Genomic DNA, 21,570 nt, shown 5'->3' on the forward strand with positions numbered 1-21,570 from the left:
TGTTTTTGTTTGCCTTCCTCTGGATCAATTGTGAATATAGGATTGAGTATATAGGACTGTATAATTGTGTATCAACCAAACTAACTATGTACAGTGCCTTGAAAATATTCATAACCCTTCACATATTTATTGGTAAAAAAAATTGAGAGCCAGTTATTATTTTCTTTCTACTTCACAATTATGTGCCACTTTGGGTTGGTCTATCACATAAAATCCCAATAAAATGCATTTACATTTTTGGTTGTAACATGACAAAATGTGGAAAATGTCAAGGGGTATGAATACCTTTTCAAGGAACTTTAACTATATATGTCTGTGTCCCCACTGGGGAAATGTACTTCTCTATTTGTCTTGTGATCATTGACACCAGGACTGAAAGTTATGACAAATCCAAAAGATTTGAGCTTTCACCAGAAAAGGAATAGAGTACAAAGCTTCCAAAAAACACACTTGATCCAGTGACAATTATCTAAGAGGGCATTTTCCTGATTTTGAAAACATTTCCTATCATTTCCAACTGCTTCTACAGAACAGAAGTAAAGGGTAACTTCCCCTACGAGAAACAGATGGGGAAAAGTCTGACAGAAGTCTTTATTATTTCCTAGTATAACCATAATAAAAACAAAAAGTTTTGGCCCTAAATACACCTATATCCACTTCAATACCATGCACTTACGCCCCTTCCTGCCCAAGCCAATTTTCAACTTTCTGTGCTGTCGCTGTTTAAATGACAATTGCGCGGTCATGCTACACTGTACCCAAACAGAATTTTTATCATTTTGTTCCCACAAATAGAGATTTATTTTGGTGGTATTTGATCGCCTCTGGGGTTTTTATTTTTTGCAATACAAATAAAAAAAGACAGAAAATCTTGGAAAAAAAATAAGTTTTTATTTTTTTTCTGTTATAACATTTTGTAAATAAGTAAGTTTTCTCCTTCACTGATGGGCCCTGATAAGGCGGCACTGACAGGCACTGATAAGGCAGCACCAATGAGGCGGCGCCAATGAGGTGGCACTGATGGGCACTGATATGCGGCACTGATATGCGGCACTGATGGGCACTGGTAGGTGGCACTGTTGGGTGGCACTGATATGCAGCACTGATGGGCATTGATAGGCGGCACTGATGGCACTCATGGGTGGCACTGGTGGGCATTGATTGGCAATGATAGGCGACACTGATAGGCACTGAAAGGCTGCAATAATGGGTACTTATGGGTGGCATTGATAGGTGGCACTGCTGGGCACTGATAGATGACACTGCTTGGCACTGATGGGCACTGATAGGCGACACTGCTGGGCACTGATGGGCATTGATACATGGCACTGAGGGGCACTAACATACAGCACTGATATGCGGCACTGATGGGTATCCCTGGTGGCACTGGCACTGTCAGGGATTTTGAATGGGCACTGGTTGCCAGCTGCCTGGGCATTGATTGGCAGCTGCCTTGGCACAGATTGGCATTCCCTGGTGGTCTAGGGGGCATACCTGGTGATCCAGTGTGGATGCCCATCCCTGGTGGTCCTGGGCTGCATGCTGGTGGTCCTGTGCAGTGATCCAAGGGGGGACTGCACTAATAAACTATCAGCATATATCCCCCCAGGTCAGGAGAGCAGCCGATCGGCTCTCCTCTACTCGCGTCTGTCAGTGGCTTTTCCTGTTTACATTGTGATCAGCCGTGATTGGACATGGCGGTGTGTCAGACTGACACACCGCATCACCTATCGCCGCGATGCGTGCCCCCCCCCCCGGCGCGCGGCAGCTGTTATCCTGCAAGACGTCAATAGACGTCCAGTCAGGATAACAAAACCACTTCCCGAATGTCAATTGACTATTGACTGGGCGGGAAGTGGTTAAACACCACTGATAAAAATGCTCTCACAGGATTATAGGACACACTTTACCATAGTTTGTACCATAATATACTTATTTGAATTTTTAAGCCTTGCAAGTGTGCCATTATACATTGGGTGATGTGTTCATGTGTGGTATATGCTGAAGTATTTCACAATGCTGGTCATCTCAAGTGAATATATATTCTTTAAATGATTCTATACACCAAATTCTCTCTATCTTTCTGTGGCCCATCTAGTTATGTAGTTGTTAAGCACAGTGTTGAAAATAAATAAATGGCAGACTTTTTTTTAGATAATGCTTACAGAGTTAAATGAATAATAAAAAATCCACTATGTTGGCGATTCACCCAATCCATACCCAATATTTCACCTGACAATTTATTCTAATATAAAATAAACTCCACCTCTCAAAAGATGCCAGTTTTGATACTCTAATATGACATACATTCTGATACCCCTATAACTAGAGATTTCTTGCAATGCTAAACCCTTGCCCCTTTTTACTAGATGGATAAAAAAAATGCAGACCCCAGCCTGGTACTGGTTATAACTTCTCCATGACCATCCAGTGCATACAATTCAAATTAAATGTATTTATTGGTTAATATGTTTGACTATGCCAAAGTCATATATTTATACTTTATTTTTTATACACTGTTTGTTTTAATTTACTGTGGTGATAATACATCTAAGAACCTATAGTAATATTGTCTAACTTTCCATGAAGTCAATTGTAATACTTCCTATTGTTTACTATACTGTAATGACTTTTTATTGCTGAAAATAAAAATTTGCATGATAAAAAAATAAAAACTTACCTTCCAACAAATATTTTTGAAAAAAAAATTGTAAAGTAAAAATGCAGTCTTCTGTTTTTATACATCCTTGTCCAGTTCTCTTTTGTTAAAAACCCCACCAAAAGTAAAAATCCAAGCAAAGTCCATCCACACACCTGTATGCACTTAGCCCCCTCATACCTGTACACACTCAGTCTACCCACACACCTGTATGCACTCAGCTGCCCTCCTCACACCTGTAGACACTCAGCTGCCCTCCTCACACCTGTAGACACTCAGCTGCCCTCCCACACACACCTGTACACACTCAGCTGCTCCCTCACACCTGTACACACTCAGCTGCCCCCTCACACCTGTACACACTCAGCTTCCCCCTCACACCTGCCCCCCTCAGACTCCCCCCCCACACACACACCTGTAACACACATGCAGCTCTGCCCCCCCTGTACACAAACAACCTCCTCCCTTCACTTGTACTCACAGCCCCCACTTGTAAGGTGGTCTTCCTTGTTCCAGGTCTTGATTCCACATGTCCCTGTGAAAATACTGTACAGACAATAACACGTGGGGTGCACATACATGAAGCAGCCAGAAGTGGCAGTATAGAACACGATGTGAGCTCAATGACAGAGCAGCCGACTCACGCAAACACAGAGAGCCAGCACAGCTACAGAGCCGAGAGCCCCTCTCGCAGCCACCACTGCCTCGTCCCGGCTCTGATAGCTGGCCTGACGCCGCCCTAAGGTGTGGCACCCGAGGTGGACCTCCCCCGCCCCCTCTGGTGCCCCACAATTTGATGAAATAGTAAACATACCTCAAAATTCAGTCAAGTAAGTTCCTGTAAGAACTTACCTCAGTATGTTTTGCCATACCAATTCATACTAGCGGTGAACATTTGGACATTTGGTATTGATTTTCAGCAATACTCATTCATATGGACGGGGGTGTTTTTATATGAGGAAAGATTAGCCAGCTTTCCCAGGTGGCACCCATGGAGATAAGGTGGAAGTATAAAAAGGCTAAGCGGCTTCCACGGTAGCTACTGCCTTCGGGTATATATCTTAAGAGAAAAAAGTGCAATTTTCCATTGTTGTGTTGGCTGCCTATTTTCGTTTGTTTTCACGGATTAGCGCAATATATTTTGTATATACATTTTTCGGGTATATATCTTACCTTTCTCAGTAAACAATAACAGACAACAATAATTATATTATTGCCATCATCCTACATGCTTTGTAGAAAACTAAGGAAAGATTTGATTGGCTGATGGACAATTCCACAGTCTGTCTATGTACTAGTTTCCTGAAATTCTCCCATATGAGTATGTCTTGACAACAGAATTCATGGCCAACGGCTGCAAGCTCAACAAAAATCAAACTGAAAGCTATGTTTGCAAAATCTATTTTTAGCTACAGATCCACGTTACTTCTTCAAAGTCATCATGTTAACAATATTTTAGGAGGATAGCCACTTTAGGCTTTTTAGTAAAAAAATAAATAAAAAATATATATGCATTAGTTGGCAGTTACATGATCCACATAAATCCATTATTATCTTTTTAAATTTTACATTATTTCAAGACAACATTATTATTTTCATTTATTCCCTCAGGTTTAATCCTGGGTTTCCTTGCTCTCAAAACTACGTAATGTGTCTGTGCTTTACAGGCACTGTGCTAGATACACCTTTAGGCTAATCTACAGCTGCATAGTTTTTTTATGACATCCTAACTCATTTAAAAAATCATACAATAAAATAATATAGAACCTAAGCCTCTACAATCATCTCATAATAACATGGTTGTTTTCATAAAGAAATTACAAAATATTAACTTCTACTATAAAATCTGTGCAGCTGCATGCCCTAAAGACTGTGTTTCTGTCATGATCTGTAGTGGTTGTTTGTGATGCAAAAGTATTTTTTTTATTTGCTTAAAATAATGCACACTAGTTTTATTAGATACAGTATCTATCTATATACATCCTTGCACTTAAGTTCCATGTGGAATTCTACCTCTCTATGTTTATCTGCAATATTATTTATAAAGCTTAAAGGGTCACTAAAGGAATTTTTTTTAGCTAAATAGCTTCCTTTACCTTACTGCAGTCCTGGTTTCATGTCCTCATTGTTCGTTTTTGCTCTAATCCTTCTCTGTTCTGAACACTTCCTGGTTGTCTGTTTCCTGATGAAAAAAGTCATGGGAGCTTTCTCTCTGTGGTCACTAATCAAGGAGGTGTGATTACTGTGTGTCTAAAACTCCTCAACACCAATCAGTTTTGTTTTCCAAACCATCACTGCCCTGTATTGGCTCTGTGCAGCAGAGAAGCAGGAAACATGCAAAAATGAAACTGAAACTGTAGGTATATTATATGATTGATTTTTATCTATTTTTTATAATTTTTAAAAGGAATCAGTTAACTATTATGTCTCTATACCCTGTAAACCGTCATTTCAGCAAAACAAAATCCTTTACAACTCCTTTAAGTGCAGCTAAAATACAAAACAGAAAAAAACAACACAAAGGACCACATTTAAAATCAGTAGGATGTGTCCCTTGTACTGATAGCTCTTCCTTTAGTTGAAGTCCTCTTCTGTTCATGCACCCCTCCCCCACCCACACTCCCACACCAAATGTAGTATGGATCCTGTTAAGGAAGCATTTGATCAGAAAGGGCAGGCCTATTTGGGTTCTCTTGATGAGAGTATGTGACAGATCCCTTAGATGTATTGACTATTTTTAGTGAATAGAAGATTAAATATGTCATATTTACTTACTTCTTGTTTTCCAAGCCTAGGCAAAAAAAATCATACATTCCAGGAGTCCTCATGAAGGGGTGGAGGGGTTCTCTCAGCTAAACACATAATTCTGCCTGCATATCTGAGCTAAGGGCAGATGGATTTGCGGTAAGTAAATGATACATGAATCATCTGCCCTTACTCAAGATGACCACAGCCAGAATGATAGGGGGCATTTTTCAAAGTGAGTTCTCAGCAAAATAAAGCATGGAGACATGAATGGATGGGTGGGTTTGTTTTGAATATTAAACATTTATTAAATAGCATTCTTGGTTTGTGGTGCTCAATTGCTGTGTAGTTCCACCTTAACGTCTTGTTTATGTAAATAGATTATTTAAACCACTATTCTTGTTCTAGTGACAACTTTAAATTGTTTGTTTCCCATCTTTTACTTTCTCAGTACCAATATTTTCAGTTGGGGCACAGACAGGAAACAATACTGACACAAAATTAACCTTTAACAGGCTGTCCAAAACTAAAACAAAAGTTTTGGCTTTAGATACACATTAAGGGGTATCAGTAGAATCCCAATAGGGGTACATAATGCAAGACTCACCTCTGACTTCTAGTGTAAATATATATAAAGATGATTGCATTATATGCTACCTGCAACTGATGGTGGAACTTTCAAAAGTTCACTATGGGGCCCTGTGATTTCTAGTTATATTCCTGGTAAAATATTCACCATTTATGCATAATATGACATACTTAAAGCTTACGTTAAAAAAAATAAAAAGACTGAAAATAAGAGCTATTACTTACCTTCAGTGAGATGTGTCCCTGGTGACATAGGTACTCATCGAGCCTTTCCTCTCAGCTCCTCCATAGAAGCCATACTACAGCTACTATGAATGTAAATTGATCTATAAATGAAGGACAGGTTGACAGATTTAAAAGTTTGCCCCCTCCATTCTTAGATCATGTTTAATTTTCCGTAGCACTGGCTTCTAAGAGTAGAGGAGTGGTCCGGAAAGGGTGGGTATAGTCGGGCACTTATGATGGGTGCCTGTGAAAGTTCTATTAACCCCCGCTGCATAACCAGATTACAGTTGAGGGGGGTGGGAGATATTGGATGAGTAGGATTTATGCTAAACAAGGACACATTAGCACAAGGGCACATCTCACTGAAGGTAAATATTGTCCCATGTGCTTATTATTAGCATTTTTAAACTAAACTTAGGCTTTAACTGCATTTACATTTGCTGTGCAAACTAGATTCATGATGGGTTTCATTACCAGGTATTTTAATCTTACCACAGCTGCTTGTATTATGTATTATTTAGTAAGGGGAAAGTCACGTGTGTTTGGATTGGTCACATGCTAATCGTGCTTTTATAAATAGTTGTAATTTGGTATTTTGGTCTGATAAATAATATAAATATATGATAGTAATGCTGATATAAAAATAATAGTAATAATTTTCTTTTATTTCAAATTCCTTTTAAGCCATATACATTTTATTATTAGAGCTCATAGCTGAGGTTTAGGAATCTCTTTCTGTCTGCATTGCTTCTAGGACATTGTGATTTAATGAAAGCATGTATATACATATACTTTTTGATGTATGACAAATAGCAACCAGCGAGTTGCTCGCTTCCTCAAACTCATCAGAACAATTGAAGTTTTTAGAAGTTAGAAGTTATGCTGGTTTATGGATCTATTAAATCATTTTGGGTATTTATGAGTTAAGAAAAGTACGACAGCCTCTAAGCTTCAGGTGGTTTTAATTATACAGGAATTTACATATACATGATGACCTAATACAACCTCTTCATTAATCTGGTTCCAAGAACTGCACATCTATCTATCTAGTATCTTTCCATTTTCTAATGGCAAAAAGTTTAATAAAGTATAAGTGAGTTAATAATAGGGAATGTTTAAGAGTTGTGTAGTACATATCTTGAGTTTTGATTAGAGCTTTGGTTAGCATTTACAAAATTAGCAGTGGGTGCAAGTAACAGCTTGTACCAACAATACTTTTTCCATATTTACAAAACAGCAGTATATTATTCAGAGCTTTTCAGAAAGCGCTGACCCAATAAAATCAATTCCTCTTGATGAAATTGTTTTCAGTAATTTCCTTTGTTCAGTAATAGTTAAACAGGAAGTCAGTGGGGGGAATTCAATAAAGCTGCTGCACAAATTTTCTGGCATGAATTGCTCTTCTTAATGTGTTGTGCCTAATTCAAAAAACATCTGCAACAGTTTTGGTTCTGACAGAAATGAGTGTGCCAAATTCAGGGAGTTCTAATTTGCTCCACTTCTACATTGTGGTGCAACACCTGATCAAAATTCAAAATAAAATACAAGCTGTTCATATCCTACAAAAGTGGAGCTAATTAGGACCAACTTTCCTTTGGCATAAAGTGACAGATTTTACAAAAGCGGGGGAAGTGTGCACAAAATGTAAGTACAAGTCCTAGACAGGTACATCAATTTGGTGCATGCTGCCCCACTTCTAGAACATTTGAGAGATACATTTTTTGTTTCAAAATCTGTCGGGCCCAGTCTTTATGAATTCTAGGGAATGTGTTCTAGGAGTGGGCTAAAACACCAGAAGAATTAGACATGGAGAGAGCACACTAACTCAATGAGTATACTTTACGGGAATTATAAAAACAAAACCAATGTGCAACATATATATATATATATATATATATATATATATATATATATATATATATATATATATATATATATATATATATATATATCTCCAGACATCATGAAATGGCAAAAGTTATTTTAGGTCCTCCACAGGCCCTCTCCAAAATTCTTGTTCTATGTACAAGTATTTTCTGAATTAAAATGAATACTTATCGAGTGTTGTAACCTCTGTCGAACCATTTGTTTTGAGTGGGGACTTTTGGTTTGGGGTTGGGCCCATGGTGACAATTTTTAGAGTCAAATATGTTTTTATCTATATAGATAACAGAATAAAACAACATGACACAAGTGACGAGCAAATGTTCGAATCAGCAGTCAAGACAATGTAAATCACTTATCTGGGATATTGTAAAATCACATTTTTTGTGGGATTACCCATAGCTGTCTCCCAGGAGCTGCTGATCAAGCTGTACATACAAATGGTGACAGTTTTTAGACCATTGTGTATTCTGCTTGAGAAAAATAGGCTCTGACTTGCTGATATGTTGGTACAACAAATCTATATCATATGTCTTGTTCACCTGTGACAGGCCACAATACATGTTGCTACATTATTTGTTTTGTGAGGAGCACCAAGACATTTATTTTGGATGGTGTGTTACTACAGACTTGCTTTGCTTTTACTGTATGTATGTATACAGGTGGTTCTCAAAAAATTAGCATATTGTGATAAAGTTCATTATTTTCTGTAATGTACTGATAAACATTAGACTTTCATATATTTTAGATTGATTACACACAACTGAAGTAGTTCAAGCCTTTTTATTGTTTTAATATTGATGATTTTGGCATACAGCTCATGAAAACCCAAAATTCCTATCTCAAAAAATTTGCATATTTCATCCGACCAATAAAAGAAAAGTGTTTTTAATAAAAAAAAGTCAACCTTCAAATAATTATGTTCAGTTATGCACTCAATACTTGGTCGGGAATCCTTTTGCAGAAATGACTGCTTCAATGCGGCGTGGCATGGAGGCAATCAGCCTGTGGCACTGCTGAGGTGTTATGGAGGCCCAGGATGCTTCGGTAGTGGCCTTAAGCTCATCCAGAGTGTTGGGTCTTGCGTCTCTCAACTTTCTCTTCCCAATATCCCACAGATTCTCTATGGGGTTCAGGTCAGGAGAGTTGGCATGCCAATTGAGCACAGTAATACCATGGTCAGTAAACCATTTACCAGTGGTTTTGGCACTGTGAGCAGGTGCCAGGTCGTGCTGAAAAATGAAATCTTCATCTCCATAAAGCTTTTCAGCAGATGGAAGCATGAAGTGCTCCAAAATCTCCTAAAAGCTAGCTGCATTCACCCTGCCCTTGATAAAACACAGTGGACCAACACCAGCAGCTGACATGGCACCCCAGACCATCACTGACTGTGGGTACTTGACACTGGACTTCAGGCATTTTGGCATTTCCCTCTCCCCAGTCTTCCTCCAGACTCTGGCACCTTGATTACCGAATGACATGCAAAATTTCATCTGAAAAAAGTACTTTGGACCACTGAGCAACAGTCCAGTGTTGCTTCTCTGTAGCCCAGGTCAGGCGCTTCTGCCGCTGTTTCTGGTTCAAAAGTGGCTTGACCTGGGGAATGCGGCACCTGTAGTCCATTTCCTGCACACGCCTGTACACGGTGGCTCTGGATGTTTCTACTCCAGACTCAGTCCACTGAGGTCTGGAATCGGTCCTTCTCCACAATCTTCCTCAGGGTCCGGTCACCTCTTCTCGTTGTGCAGCGTTTTCTGCCACACTTTTTCCTTCCCACAGACTTCCCACTGAGGTGCCTTGATACAGCACTCTGGGAACAGCCTATTCGTTCAGAAATTTCTATCTGTGTCTTACCCTCTTGCTTGAGGGTGTCAATGATGGCCTTCTGGACAGAAGTCAGGTCGGCAGTCTTACCCATGATTGCGGTTTGGAGTAATGAACCAGGCTGGGAGTTTTTAAAAGCCTCAGGAATCTTTTGAAGGTGTTTAGAGTTAATTAGTTGATTCAGATGATTAGGTTAAGAGCTTGTTTAGAGAACCTTTTCATGATATGCTATTTTTTTTGAGATAGGAATTTTGGGTTTTCATGAGCTGTATGCCAAAATCATCAATATTAAAACAATAAAAAGGCTTGAACTACTTCAGTTGTGTGTAATGAATCTAAAATATATGAAAGTCCAATGTTTATCAGTACATTACAGAAAATAATGAACTTTATCACAATATGCTAATTTTTTGAGAACCACCTGTATATGATTATATATTAATTATATACAGTATATATAATTGGGAAGTTGTATTTGAAATTGTATGCAAGCCTTGCTAAAGATTTATGTAGATGGGAGGAGAGAAGGGTGGAACAGAAAGGAAATACAACATTTAAATTCAGTAAGTATATATTTTGTATTCTCAGTAGATGAAGTTGTCTACAGCCAAAAAAAATTGGGCACTAGAAAATGTTGGTATCAATAACACCAAACAACGTTGAGAAGTCAAAATGTGATAAAAAGGCAATTCATTTTTCCACTTGCCACCTTATTCACATTTGACAGGGCAGAAAAAACCTGCTATGACCAAGTAAACACTTTGACTAAACACAAATTAAACCTTTATGCAACACACTGGGTGCAAATGGATACTCATTGTAATTTGATCTGTAATAGTTACAGAAATATATTATTTAAAATATTAATATTCTCATATGAATTTGTTAGTGAATGCATCTGTGTTGTATGCTTTTATTACTAAATAAAATAAATACTATAAAATAACTTTCTTCTATTTTGTTGCACAATTTGCAACTTTGTGCTATAAGTCGATTACCCTGTTTTAACAAGAAACAAGATGATGGAAAAAATGAATAACCTTAGGCCTTTAAATGCTCAAGAAACAAGCAGAATATCACAAACCTCATTACCAGTTAAAAGGATGAGGTTTCCTCCTGTTATCATCAGCTTCCCTAATGAGTTGGAATACCATGCTGTGCTCATGAAATCCACACCTAATTGGGTGCTTTAAAAATGAAAGGTGATCTTGCTCTGTCACTCTGCTTGGATGACACATGATGTTTTCTTTTTTCTCTAACTGCATTTTCCAGATATCCTAACAAGGGACTAAATGATAATTACTGTCGCAACCCTGATGGCAAGGCCAGACCATGGTGTCACACACTTGACCCTCTCACCCCCTGGGAGTTCTGTGCAATTAAGCCCTGTGGTGAGTGGTAACCAAATATATGCCTTCTATGTTCACTTTATCTTTATTAGCATGCCAAACTGCAAATAAATTAAATGCTGAAAACATTTGCTTTGACTATTACATTTCAAGAATACCAGCTAATTAATTTTCTAGATAAACACTTCTTGCTAATGCATAATAGCTGTCATTTACAGTATGTACAACAGGGACTGGGTGCAAATGGTTTCAATCATCTTGCAGGTTTTTCATAATGCATGAAAATATTGGCAGGGTAAATTCTGAAGATCGCAGCTCTCCCCCATTAATGATGCCTCATTTAGACCATATGATTGGCAGAGTGGTCTTCTGATTCAGACAAATTAATTTTTTATGGGCAATCCATTGGGGAGACAACTAACCACGTGTTATGTGGTCTGAGTGCGGATGTGATGAGAATTTCAGGGCTGAATTTTCTGCTAAGGTCCGTGTAGTTTTGAATAATTTTAATCCTTCATCAGTGTCCATACTAAATTGAATTACTAGTTCTAGATTTCTTTTAGTTCATTGTGTATATTTAACCTTTAGGAGAAGCCTTCTTCTGCAGGTTCAGTAATAAACATGTATGTTTGCAAAAGAGGAGGGGTGGTCACCATATCACTGGATACAGTGTACTGACCACATCCCTATAATATAGAACAAACAGTTGTTCCCCCTAGGGTGGGACTTTGAAAGCCAGAGTGGATCCAATGTAATGGCCACATCCAAGTTTATAGGTAGGAAGTAGTACAATCAGACACCTTTGGCATTGACAAACCTTTGATTAAACAAGTGACTTTTAAAGTTCAACTACAAGAAAACGAATAGTCCTTTCTTGAAATGGTGCTGCACACACACGGCAAGGTTTGGCTACTCGATTCTGTCTTGAGAAAGAAAAAGCTGCTTCACTTACCTGATCCTCTGCTCCCAAGGAAGATGGTGCTTTGGTGGTCGTGCACTGTCTCTGGTGTCCTCACATCCAGTGCAGGGCTATGGGCTCTGCATCAATCATGCTGACTTTAGCAGACCTTAGACCACACGGGTGCAGGGGAAAAGAGACTTCAGGGACTGTTCTAGCAGCAAATTAGAAATAAACCCTATCAGAGTGGGTACAGTTCCAAAGCAAAAGTGGACTATTATTATTCCCAAAGCTCAGCTTTAAGTCTGTCAAATCCATCTTTTTTGCTTAGTATTTAGCAACTAGAATGTTCTGTTCAATTGAGGAAAAAAAGGTCAGATCACACAGTGTGCGCTAAGAACGTATTTCCTTGAATTCCTTCAGAATTAGTACAGGATACAAGATAAAAACTCTAGAAATGTATATTGTATACTTTTTTTAATTTGGAATGGAGGAGAGAAGTTATTTTATTGACACACTGGGGTTGAGTTACTAAAGGTGGTGGGAATCTTCTCTAGAAAAACGAGAAGATTCTGATTTTCCAATTCAAGATCATGATTATCCAATCATATGAAAATCAAACTACTTTTTCATTTGATATACACATTGGATTGGATAAATGAGGTGAACATTCACACAATGTATTTAATGAATATTGTCAACTTCTTTAGTAAATCGGCCTCAGTTTGAGATATGGACTCGCTATGTATGGCCCAACCTGAAACAATTGTTTTATTATATACATATAAATTCAGATTTCTATTGTTGTCCATAGAAATTAGACTGTCTCTTGCTCTCAGTCTAGTTAAATTCTAAAATCTAAACTGGGCATCACTCATGTGATATCTATGGTTACCCTCACTTTTGATGTGCTTTTGCTTGTCTTTGTTTTAAAAACATTAAGACATAATGCTGAAATTTTGTTTTCTCCCTGAATTGTAAAACATTTACTAGCTATCATAAGTCTGATTTACATGTAGTTGCATAGTTGACTCAAGATTAAAACAAAGGACATCCTTTGGATTCTGTAAAATTTTGCATAGCATTTTCCAGTATTAACTACCTGATTCTTTGCAGTCACTGGAGATACATTTTTCCAACACTATTGCTATTGTGATTGGGCAATTTTGACATAAACTAGGAAACCATCATTTTAGTTTTAAGAAATAAACTACTTACATTGACATATTATTATTATTATTATTCCAGGTACTTATATAGTGCTGTCAATTTACATATACATTGTACATTCACAACAGTCCCTACCCTGAAGGAGCTAACAATCTAAGGTCCCTAACTCACATTCATACATGCTAGGGCCAATTTAGACAAAAGCCAATTAACCTATCAGCAATTTTTTGGAGTGTGGGAGAAAACCAGAGTACACAGAGGAAACCCACACAGGTACAGGGAGAACATGCAAACTCCAGGCAGGTAGTGGTTGGGATTCAAACCAGCTACTCCTTTTAGTGCTTTGCCTTAGTGCCATTCACTACACCACTGTGCTACCCATATTCAAATAATATGCATGTTTATATATCCTGCATTGATTCTGAATTGCAAATATTTGTTGTGTTTGGGGGTAACAAAATGATATTGAATCCTTAGGTATAAAGTGGGTGGTACAAGATATTGGGAAGGTAAAATTGGGAAGGGGAAAATAAGAAATATTCGCTAGTATAGTCATGTGATTGTCTTGAGTAAGTACAGAGAAATCTTATAAACAATTTTTGATGTTCCCAAACAAATGATAACACAGAGGCCAAGTACAGTGATCATGCATTGTTTTATTGATTGGGTAGGCTATAGAAAGAAGATCTGATAATACTAACCAGTTTGGCAAATTCATGCTCTTGAAGTATGTAGTGTTCAAACAATAAGCAACATTGCAAGGTGAGTCAAAACCAATTGCTAATGTCTGCAAGAAATAATGACTGTGCCTTTTAAAGTTTCCAAAAACCTGTCTAGACATGCAGATTATTCAGATTTGGTCATTAACAAAGCAGACAAATTAAAATGCAGTCTAGGTTCATTATAATAAAATTCCAAACCAGCATTCATTATTTTGTTTGCTAAAGCGAAATCCAAAATATTTATTATAATCTACTTTTTTAGGCCTTTACAAAACACAATAGCACTTTACGTGCTTTTCAATAAATGAGATTTGGTTATACACTTACGTGTTGTAAAATACAGTGGTCTGGCATCTCAAGGAATGAGAATGCCAAACAAAATATTTAAGTACATCAGAACATAACATTACAGTGAGAGCTCATGCTCCAGATGTTTCTAACTTAGATAGAGGAACAGCTGTCCATTAACATAAGTGGCACCATGGATTAATTTTCATTTCTGAAAAATAGATGGGACCTGTGTGTAACCTAGGCTTATAGCAGCAGTTGTTGATACAGATTTGTCCAACCCTAAGGTCAGGAAATATTAATACAGTAACTCTGCTGCCATATTATCACATTACAAAACATAAAGGGAAAGCATTTATCTTACTCTTCATATTAACATTTTACAGAGGTAGTAATCTTTCTGTTATTGATGTTTTGGTTGCCTTAGCACACAGCATTGTCAACAATACTGATATTACAACAGACTGCAGTAAGGGCCAAGGAGATGGATATCGTGGAACTGTCACAACAACGTACAATGGAATCCAGTGTCAGAGGTGGGATTCTCAGTTTCCACATCAGCATAACTTCACTCCAGAAAACTACAAGTGCAAGTAAGAAAACTTTTTTATGTCATTATTAAGTACTATATGAGGAATCATATGTTTTCTTTTATTGAATTTTGAATAAAACATTTCAACATTTCTGGACACAAATTATTTTCAGCAGGTATTCCTGTGTAATAAGAATCTCTGTCAAGCTAGGACTGAACCCCAGGCAAACAGCTAAATACAAAATATGTTTGACTTGTTTTATCTGCCAAAGGATTTGTACTTCTGTCTATTAGGATTGAGGTTTTGGTAAATCACTACCATGGGTTTGTGGCAAAACCCAGGGATTTGCAAAGTTGAGATTGAAATTGAGATTCTAGAGGCAATACTTTATAGGAATGTATAACCCAGCCCCCATTTAATGAGAAAAGGTGGGCTCACAGGATCTATATTGTCAGTCTGTAATTGGTCTATTGAGGAGAGCTAACAAATCTGTGTAGGGGTGAAAACTGTTGTATTATTTTTATTTAGCCCTATATTAGCACTACAAATGGCCAGAATTCCACCAGATATGCTTCAATTCAGCTTTGATTTTTGAGCAAATTTGCAAAACTATTAGTGAACTGAACTCAGGCAAACCATTTCTGAGATTTATACAGTCCTGTCACTGAATCCTTTACAGTTATTGGCTATAGATGACATACAGTGGGGTCCTTTCCCCATCCCCTGCCTGTTACATGGACAGTGAAGGAACAGCAGAAAACTAATATGGTCATCTTGCTACTTACTTTAGTCTTTTCTCCTACCAGCATATTTCGTGTCAATATATTTGCATGCAGCAGACCTGACAGGCTCTTAGTTTTCTTCCTTTCTTTCCCAGTCTAAGTGTATTGGATATTGAAATAGGTTGAAGTCAAGTTGAATTCAGGTTTTACACTAGTTGCATCATAAAATATAATAAATGATTAGTCTATACCGAACGCATTCATTGTGTGTTTTGTATGTGCCTGAAGTTCAGCTTTATGATTTCTAAAAAGAAGAATCCTAGAAAGCACTATGTGTGTCCAGCATTACCACATGACATAGCTCCAATATGATGTTAGAAAAAACAATAGCCATTTTCTGTATAAACAACCTCACCCTTAAAATCATGCAAATTACAGACAATATAGTATAATAATTAAGGCCTATGTGTAGATACTTCTCATTTAAACAGGCTCTAGCACACACCACAAAGGACTAGAATCATGCATACATTATTTTTGGCAGTATAGCATGTCATAATGTGCATTAGTGCATTGATGCAAATTGCTGTGTTCACCTCAGAATGAATGGCATTGCACTGTAGTAGATTGCATCGTATTAACCTCCCTGGTGGTAATCCCAAGTGTGGCTGTGGGTTAAATTTTGTTACCATTAGCAATAACCCTGAGTCACACTCAGGATTGCATCTCAGGATCTTGGTCCAGATTGTCACCAGAATCCTGCAATGTCCCGCTGACGTGTTCGCTAGCTGTCCTCCACCGAATGCTCTGTGTGCCGGGCTCCGTTCCCTTCGAGCGTTGCGACGCATGGGGGCAGAGCCCGTCGGCAAATTCAAAAAGTACAAAAAACATAACACATACAGTACACTGTAATTTTACAGATTACATTATTGTATCAAATCATTTCACATCCCTTTTGTCCCTATTGCTTTGTCTAGTGCCCTGCATGCAGTTTTATATTATATATACTGTTCTTTCTGTCTGGAAACTTGAGATTGTCCATGGAAACCAAAAAGTGTCCCTTTAGATCAAAAGCGGTTTTAGACCAACTAGAAAACAGCAATAGTAAACTAGAACACTCACAAAATTGAGCGATAGTGAATAGTGTTCAAATTAATTTTATTATTATTATATTATTATTTTGATAATAATAATTTGATAATAATTATTTATAGCCATTTATTATATCATAATTTAAGATTTCGTGTTTCAAACTTTATCATACCCGGGATGTCTACTAGACTCTTGTTTGGACAGATTTAAGTGTGTTATTACTAAGAATTGCAGGCCTACAATATAAAACACCAAATTCAAAACTCAAACATAGTAACCATTCCTTTAGAGATAGAGATTATGGAATGTGTCCTCAATCTCCTTTCTCAAAAGTGAGTTTAAACCCTTAAACAATTTTTTTTTTTTTTTACAAAATCAAATAAAAAAGAAAAAAAAACTATTGACACCATCCACTGCCCTATTGACACCAACCTTTGCCCTATTGACAAGTCCACTGCTTTACTGACACCATCCATTGCCCTACTGACATTGTCCACTGCTTCACTGATTGACACTGTCCACTTTTATTAACCCCCCTGGCGGTATTCCCGAGTCTGACTCGGGGTTACATTTTTCTGCTGCGATCGGTAACCCCGAGTCAGACTCGGGCTCGCCTCGCAGAATCCATAGGCAAGGTTTACTTACCTTGTCCCTGGATCCAGCGATGCCACCGTGCTGTTTGAGTGAGCGGGACCTCGCTCGATTCACACAGTGCCTCTGTGTGCCGCCGATCTCCGTTCCCTGCGATGTTACGACGCACAGGGGCGGAGAACCGCGCCAAATTCAAAAAGGTAAACAAACACATTACATACAGTATACTGTAATCTTAAAGATTGCAGTACTGTATGTAAAAAATACACCCCCCCCCTTGTCCCTAGTGGTCTGCCCAGTGCCCTACATGTACTTTTATATAAAAAAAATATCTTTCTGCCTGCAAACTGTAGATTGTCCATAACAACCAAAAGTGTCCCTTTATGTCAAAAATGGTTTTAGAGCAGCTAGAAAACAGCGATAATAAATTATAATCACTTGCAGAATTGTGCGATAGCGATTTGTGGGGAAATTCGTCATACAAAAATAAAAGTAATGACAGCGACAATTCTGCAACTGAGCAAATTTCAGTGATTTTGAGTTGATTACATTATTGAATAATTTTTATTATAATTATATTATTATTTGTTATAATTATTTATAATTATTTATTATATTATAATTTATAATTTTGTTTTTAAAAAAATGTCATACCCGGGATGTCTACTAGACTCTTGTTTGGACAGATTTAAGTGTTATTCCTAAGAATTACAGGCCTACAGTATAAAACGCCAAATTTCCTTGCAAATAATGGTACCGCTTTCAGTACCTTTTTTCTGAAATAATCATACCGCAAGGGAGGTAGGCTACATTCAAATTTTTACATTTTTTTTATGATATATTTCTTTCTAATTAGGTCTTGAGTAAAAAAAAAAAAAATCTCTCCTCTCTTCCTCTTCTCACAGGACACACAGGCAGCAGTGAGAGCCATAGGCTCCCACTGCTGCCAGTCAAATTCTGTGAGGAGGGAGCAGAGGGCTAGGCTCAGCATCTATAGGCGCACATAGCTCAGCTTCAGGGTGTGACTACACAGATGCCCCTCAGTACATGGCTTGCTAAGGGGGCAATTGTAAAAAGAAGGGGTGGATAGTGCTGGCATGTGGACTCCAGAAGGTGGCAAGAGACCACTGTGCAACACCATTGCCATGTGCAATACAAGAGGTGGTAAGAGACCACAGAACAGGTAAGTACTGTATAACATTTTTATTTTTTTATTATTTAAAAATATCATTTTAATTCTACTGTATATAAGCAGGGCAAGCACAACCATTTACCGTGGATTTCAATTGGTGTTTTTTATTTATTTCCCCTACATTCTTTACAGTTTCCTATATTTAGCAGTTGTTTTTTTTTTTTTATCAACCAGTTGTTTTGTATAAAAAAAGCATGCAAGTGTTGTGCAATTACTCACTCTGGGCATTCACTTTCAATAGTTAAAAAAATAAAGAAACTGTTACTATGTCTCTGGATGATAAATGTTATTTTTTATGGCTTTGTATAAATGTGTTATGAATTGTATTAATTATTTTAACTAAATAATGTTGTGTGTTTATTGCCAGTAGATCACATACATTAGACATTTCATATGAAACATTTTGTTACAGAGAATATTTATTTCTGTCTAGGGCAAATGCAGTGAACCAGATAAAATAAGTTGGCCACCAGCTGTTCTTGCCTAATGTGCACCAATATGTGCATTCGTAGTTTATCATTCTGTGCCAGAACCCTTGTGTTTTCTGTGGTGCATATTGTATGAATATGAATACACAGTCTTTAGTAATAGAGGCATGTAATACTGGAGATACATCTGAAGATATTTTCTGCAGCCAAACTGTGCTGTCTACTAAGTGGCATATTTTAGACTGTTATAAAGTGTCAGGGCCAGTGTCAAAGGGTTTTTTGTGTGATTCAGAATTGCTTCTCTCCCCATACAAGACTATAGAAATGCCAAAGCAGCTTAAAGCATATTAAATGCAGGAGTGATGGAGGCCAACTACAGGTTAAATGCATCTGTCAATGAAGCCTATCAACATGGGCCCTTAGGCAGCCTTTCCCGTTACTATCATCCCCGTCTATCTGTAAAACCTATTTAAAAAATAATTATGAAATTAAATAATAATGCCTAGTAGGGATGAGTTTATGTTCAGTCTGAACCTCAAAGGCAGCTCTCAGTGTCAGGTCCTATTAGCTATTGGCTTATTAGGTCAACAACATGTGGCCATATTACATCAATGATGTCACCAACATCACCCCTTTTTGTACAGGCACATGTGGGGCAGAAAATCCCCCATTTGCAGCTCATTGACCTGGCAATGACAGATGTCTTCTGAGTTTGGCTAAACATGGGTTCAGACCAAATCTGGAGCCTTAGCCAAGCTCATTTCCAATAGCTGGAAAATACAGTAAAAAAAACTTTATTGTCCACTTTAATTTTGTTTTCAATGAAACATGTCTTATAAACTTATGATCAGTGCACTATCTATACTTTTATGGTCAGTTTATTATTATGCAGGATTTATATAGCACCAACAGTTTGTGCAGCACTTTACAACATGAGGACAGACAGTACAGTTACAATATAATTCAAAACAGGAGGAATCAGAGGGCCCTGCTCGTTAGAGATTACAATCTAGGATTGTAAAATGTTTCCCTTACTCATAATGTTGAAGCTTGACTGCCCCTGTGCATACCTATTGACCAGTGAGTCAGTCCATCATAGAGATATTGTGGTGTACAGAGGCAGAACGGGGAACTGCCTATGTAAACAAGTTAATTCCCCGTTCTGCCGGATGACATGGCAGAGACCTTATGTTCCCAGTGATCGGGAACAGTGATCTCTGTCATGTCCCAGGTAGCCCATCCCCCTTACAGTTAGAACACACTCAGGGAACACACTTAACACCTTGATCTCCCCCTAGTGTTAACCCCTTCCCTGCCAGTGTAATTTTTACATTGATCAGTGCATTTTTATAGCACTGATTAATGTAATAAAGTAATTGGTGCCCAAAAAGTGTCATTCAGGGTCAGATTTGTCCGCCGCAATGTCGCAGTCTCAATAAAAATCTCAGATCGCCACCTTTATTATTAAAAACATTGAAATTAAATAAAAGTCCCTATATCTATTCCATAGTTTGTAGACGCAAAAACTAATCAATAAACGCCTATTGCGATTATTTTTTTTACCAAAATATGTTCAAGAATATATATCAGCCTAAACAGATGAATACATTTTATATATATTTGTTTGGGGTATGTATTATAGCAGAAAGAAAAAAACTGGGTACAGAGTCGTACGACCGTGCAATTTTCAGTTAAATCGACGAAGTGCCGTATCACAAAAAAATGGCCTGGTCATTAAGGGCAAATCCTTCTGGGAAGTGGTTAATTAAAAGTAGCTAAATGGCTACTCACACTAATATAAAGATTAATAGGCATATACTGTAACAGTATAATACTGTGGTCACTCAGCAGGTCCCCAGTGGATGGTGGTGTGTAGATGTTAACACGAGAGGAAAGAAGAGGAACAACCAGTCAGACATCCTCCTTGTCGTCTCTGAACCAGCATGGAACACACTCAGAGTCGCATTGGAAGTGACATCAGAACTTGGAAATAACGTTTCAAAGCATTGGCTTCTTCGTCAGATTTAAACAGCCATTTAGATCTGACGAAGAACCAGATGCTTTGACCTGTTATTTCCATGTTCTGATGTCACTTCCGATGCGACTCTGAGTGTGTTCCATGCTGGTTCTGAGACAACAAGACGGTGTCTGGCCGGTTGTTCCTCTCCTCCCAAGTTAACATTTGTCTGGTTTTAATTAAATATACCATGCGTTGCATCTTCTGCTGCACTTAGTTTTTGGCACACCTTGTTTTTTTTCATTGTTCTTCCAGAGACTGCGTTGCTCTCAAGGGAGCTGCCACTAATGCTGCATACATATACTTCCTGGACTTTATAGACTTTTAGTTGTGTTATCAGTGTGTTTCGGTACCCTCTTGTGCACCGCAGGGGTGGATCCAGAGGGGGGCAACAGGGCAATTGCTCCCCCCGAGAAAATAATGAGCGAGTGAGCAAGAGGACGGGCAGGCTGGTGAGTGAGCAATTGTGCCGGGTGGTAAGGCTGGTGAACGGGCTGGCGTGTCACTGAGCGAGCGAGCAGGTGTTCTGTCAAGAAGCCGCCGCTACCCATCTGAATATGCAACTAAAGTGACGTTGCGTCGCGGGCATTTTGGTACACCCGCTCTTGTCCACAGTAAGCCTAGAGTTAGAAGTCGGCAAGCA

The 21,570-nt window shown here is 38.1% G+C and overlaps 1 protein-coding gene across 2 annotated transcripts in view; it reads left to right on the top strand.

Moving 5' to 3' along the window:
• Positions 1-21,570, top strand: part of HGF (hepatocyte growth factor) — a 128,236-nt gene that overhangs the window by 57,521 nt on the left and 49,145 nt on the right. For both annotated transcript variants that reach the window (XM_040343450.1, XM_040343451.1), the window contains exons 7-8: positions 11,198-11,316; positions 14,780-14,945. In XM_040343450.1, coding sequence (XP_040199384.1) covers positions 11,198-11,316; positions 14,780-14,945 — 285 coding nt within the window. The remainder of the gene's footprint in view (positions 1-11,197; positions 11,317-14,779; positions 14,946-21,570) is intronic.

This window comes from Rana temporaria, chromosome 3, assembly GCF_905171775.1.
Source record: "Rana temporaria chromosome 3, aRanTem1.1, whole genome shotgun sequence".
Taxonomy (NCBI): domain Eukaryota; kingdom Metazoa; phylum Chordata; class Amphibia; order Anura; family Ranidae; genus Rana; species Rana temporaria.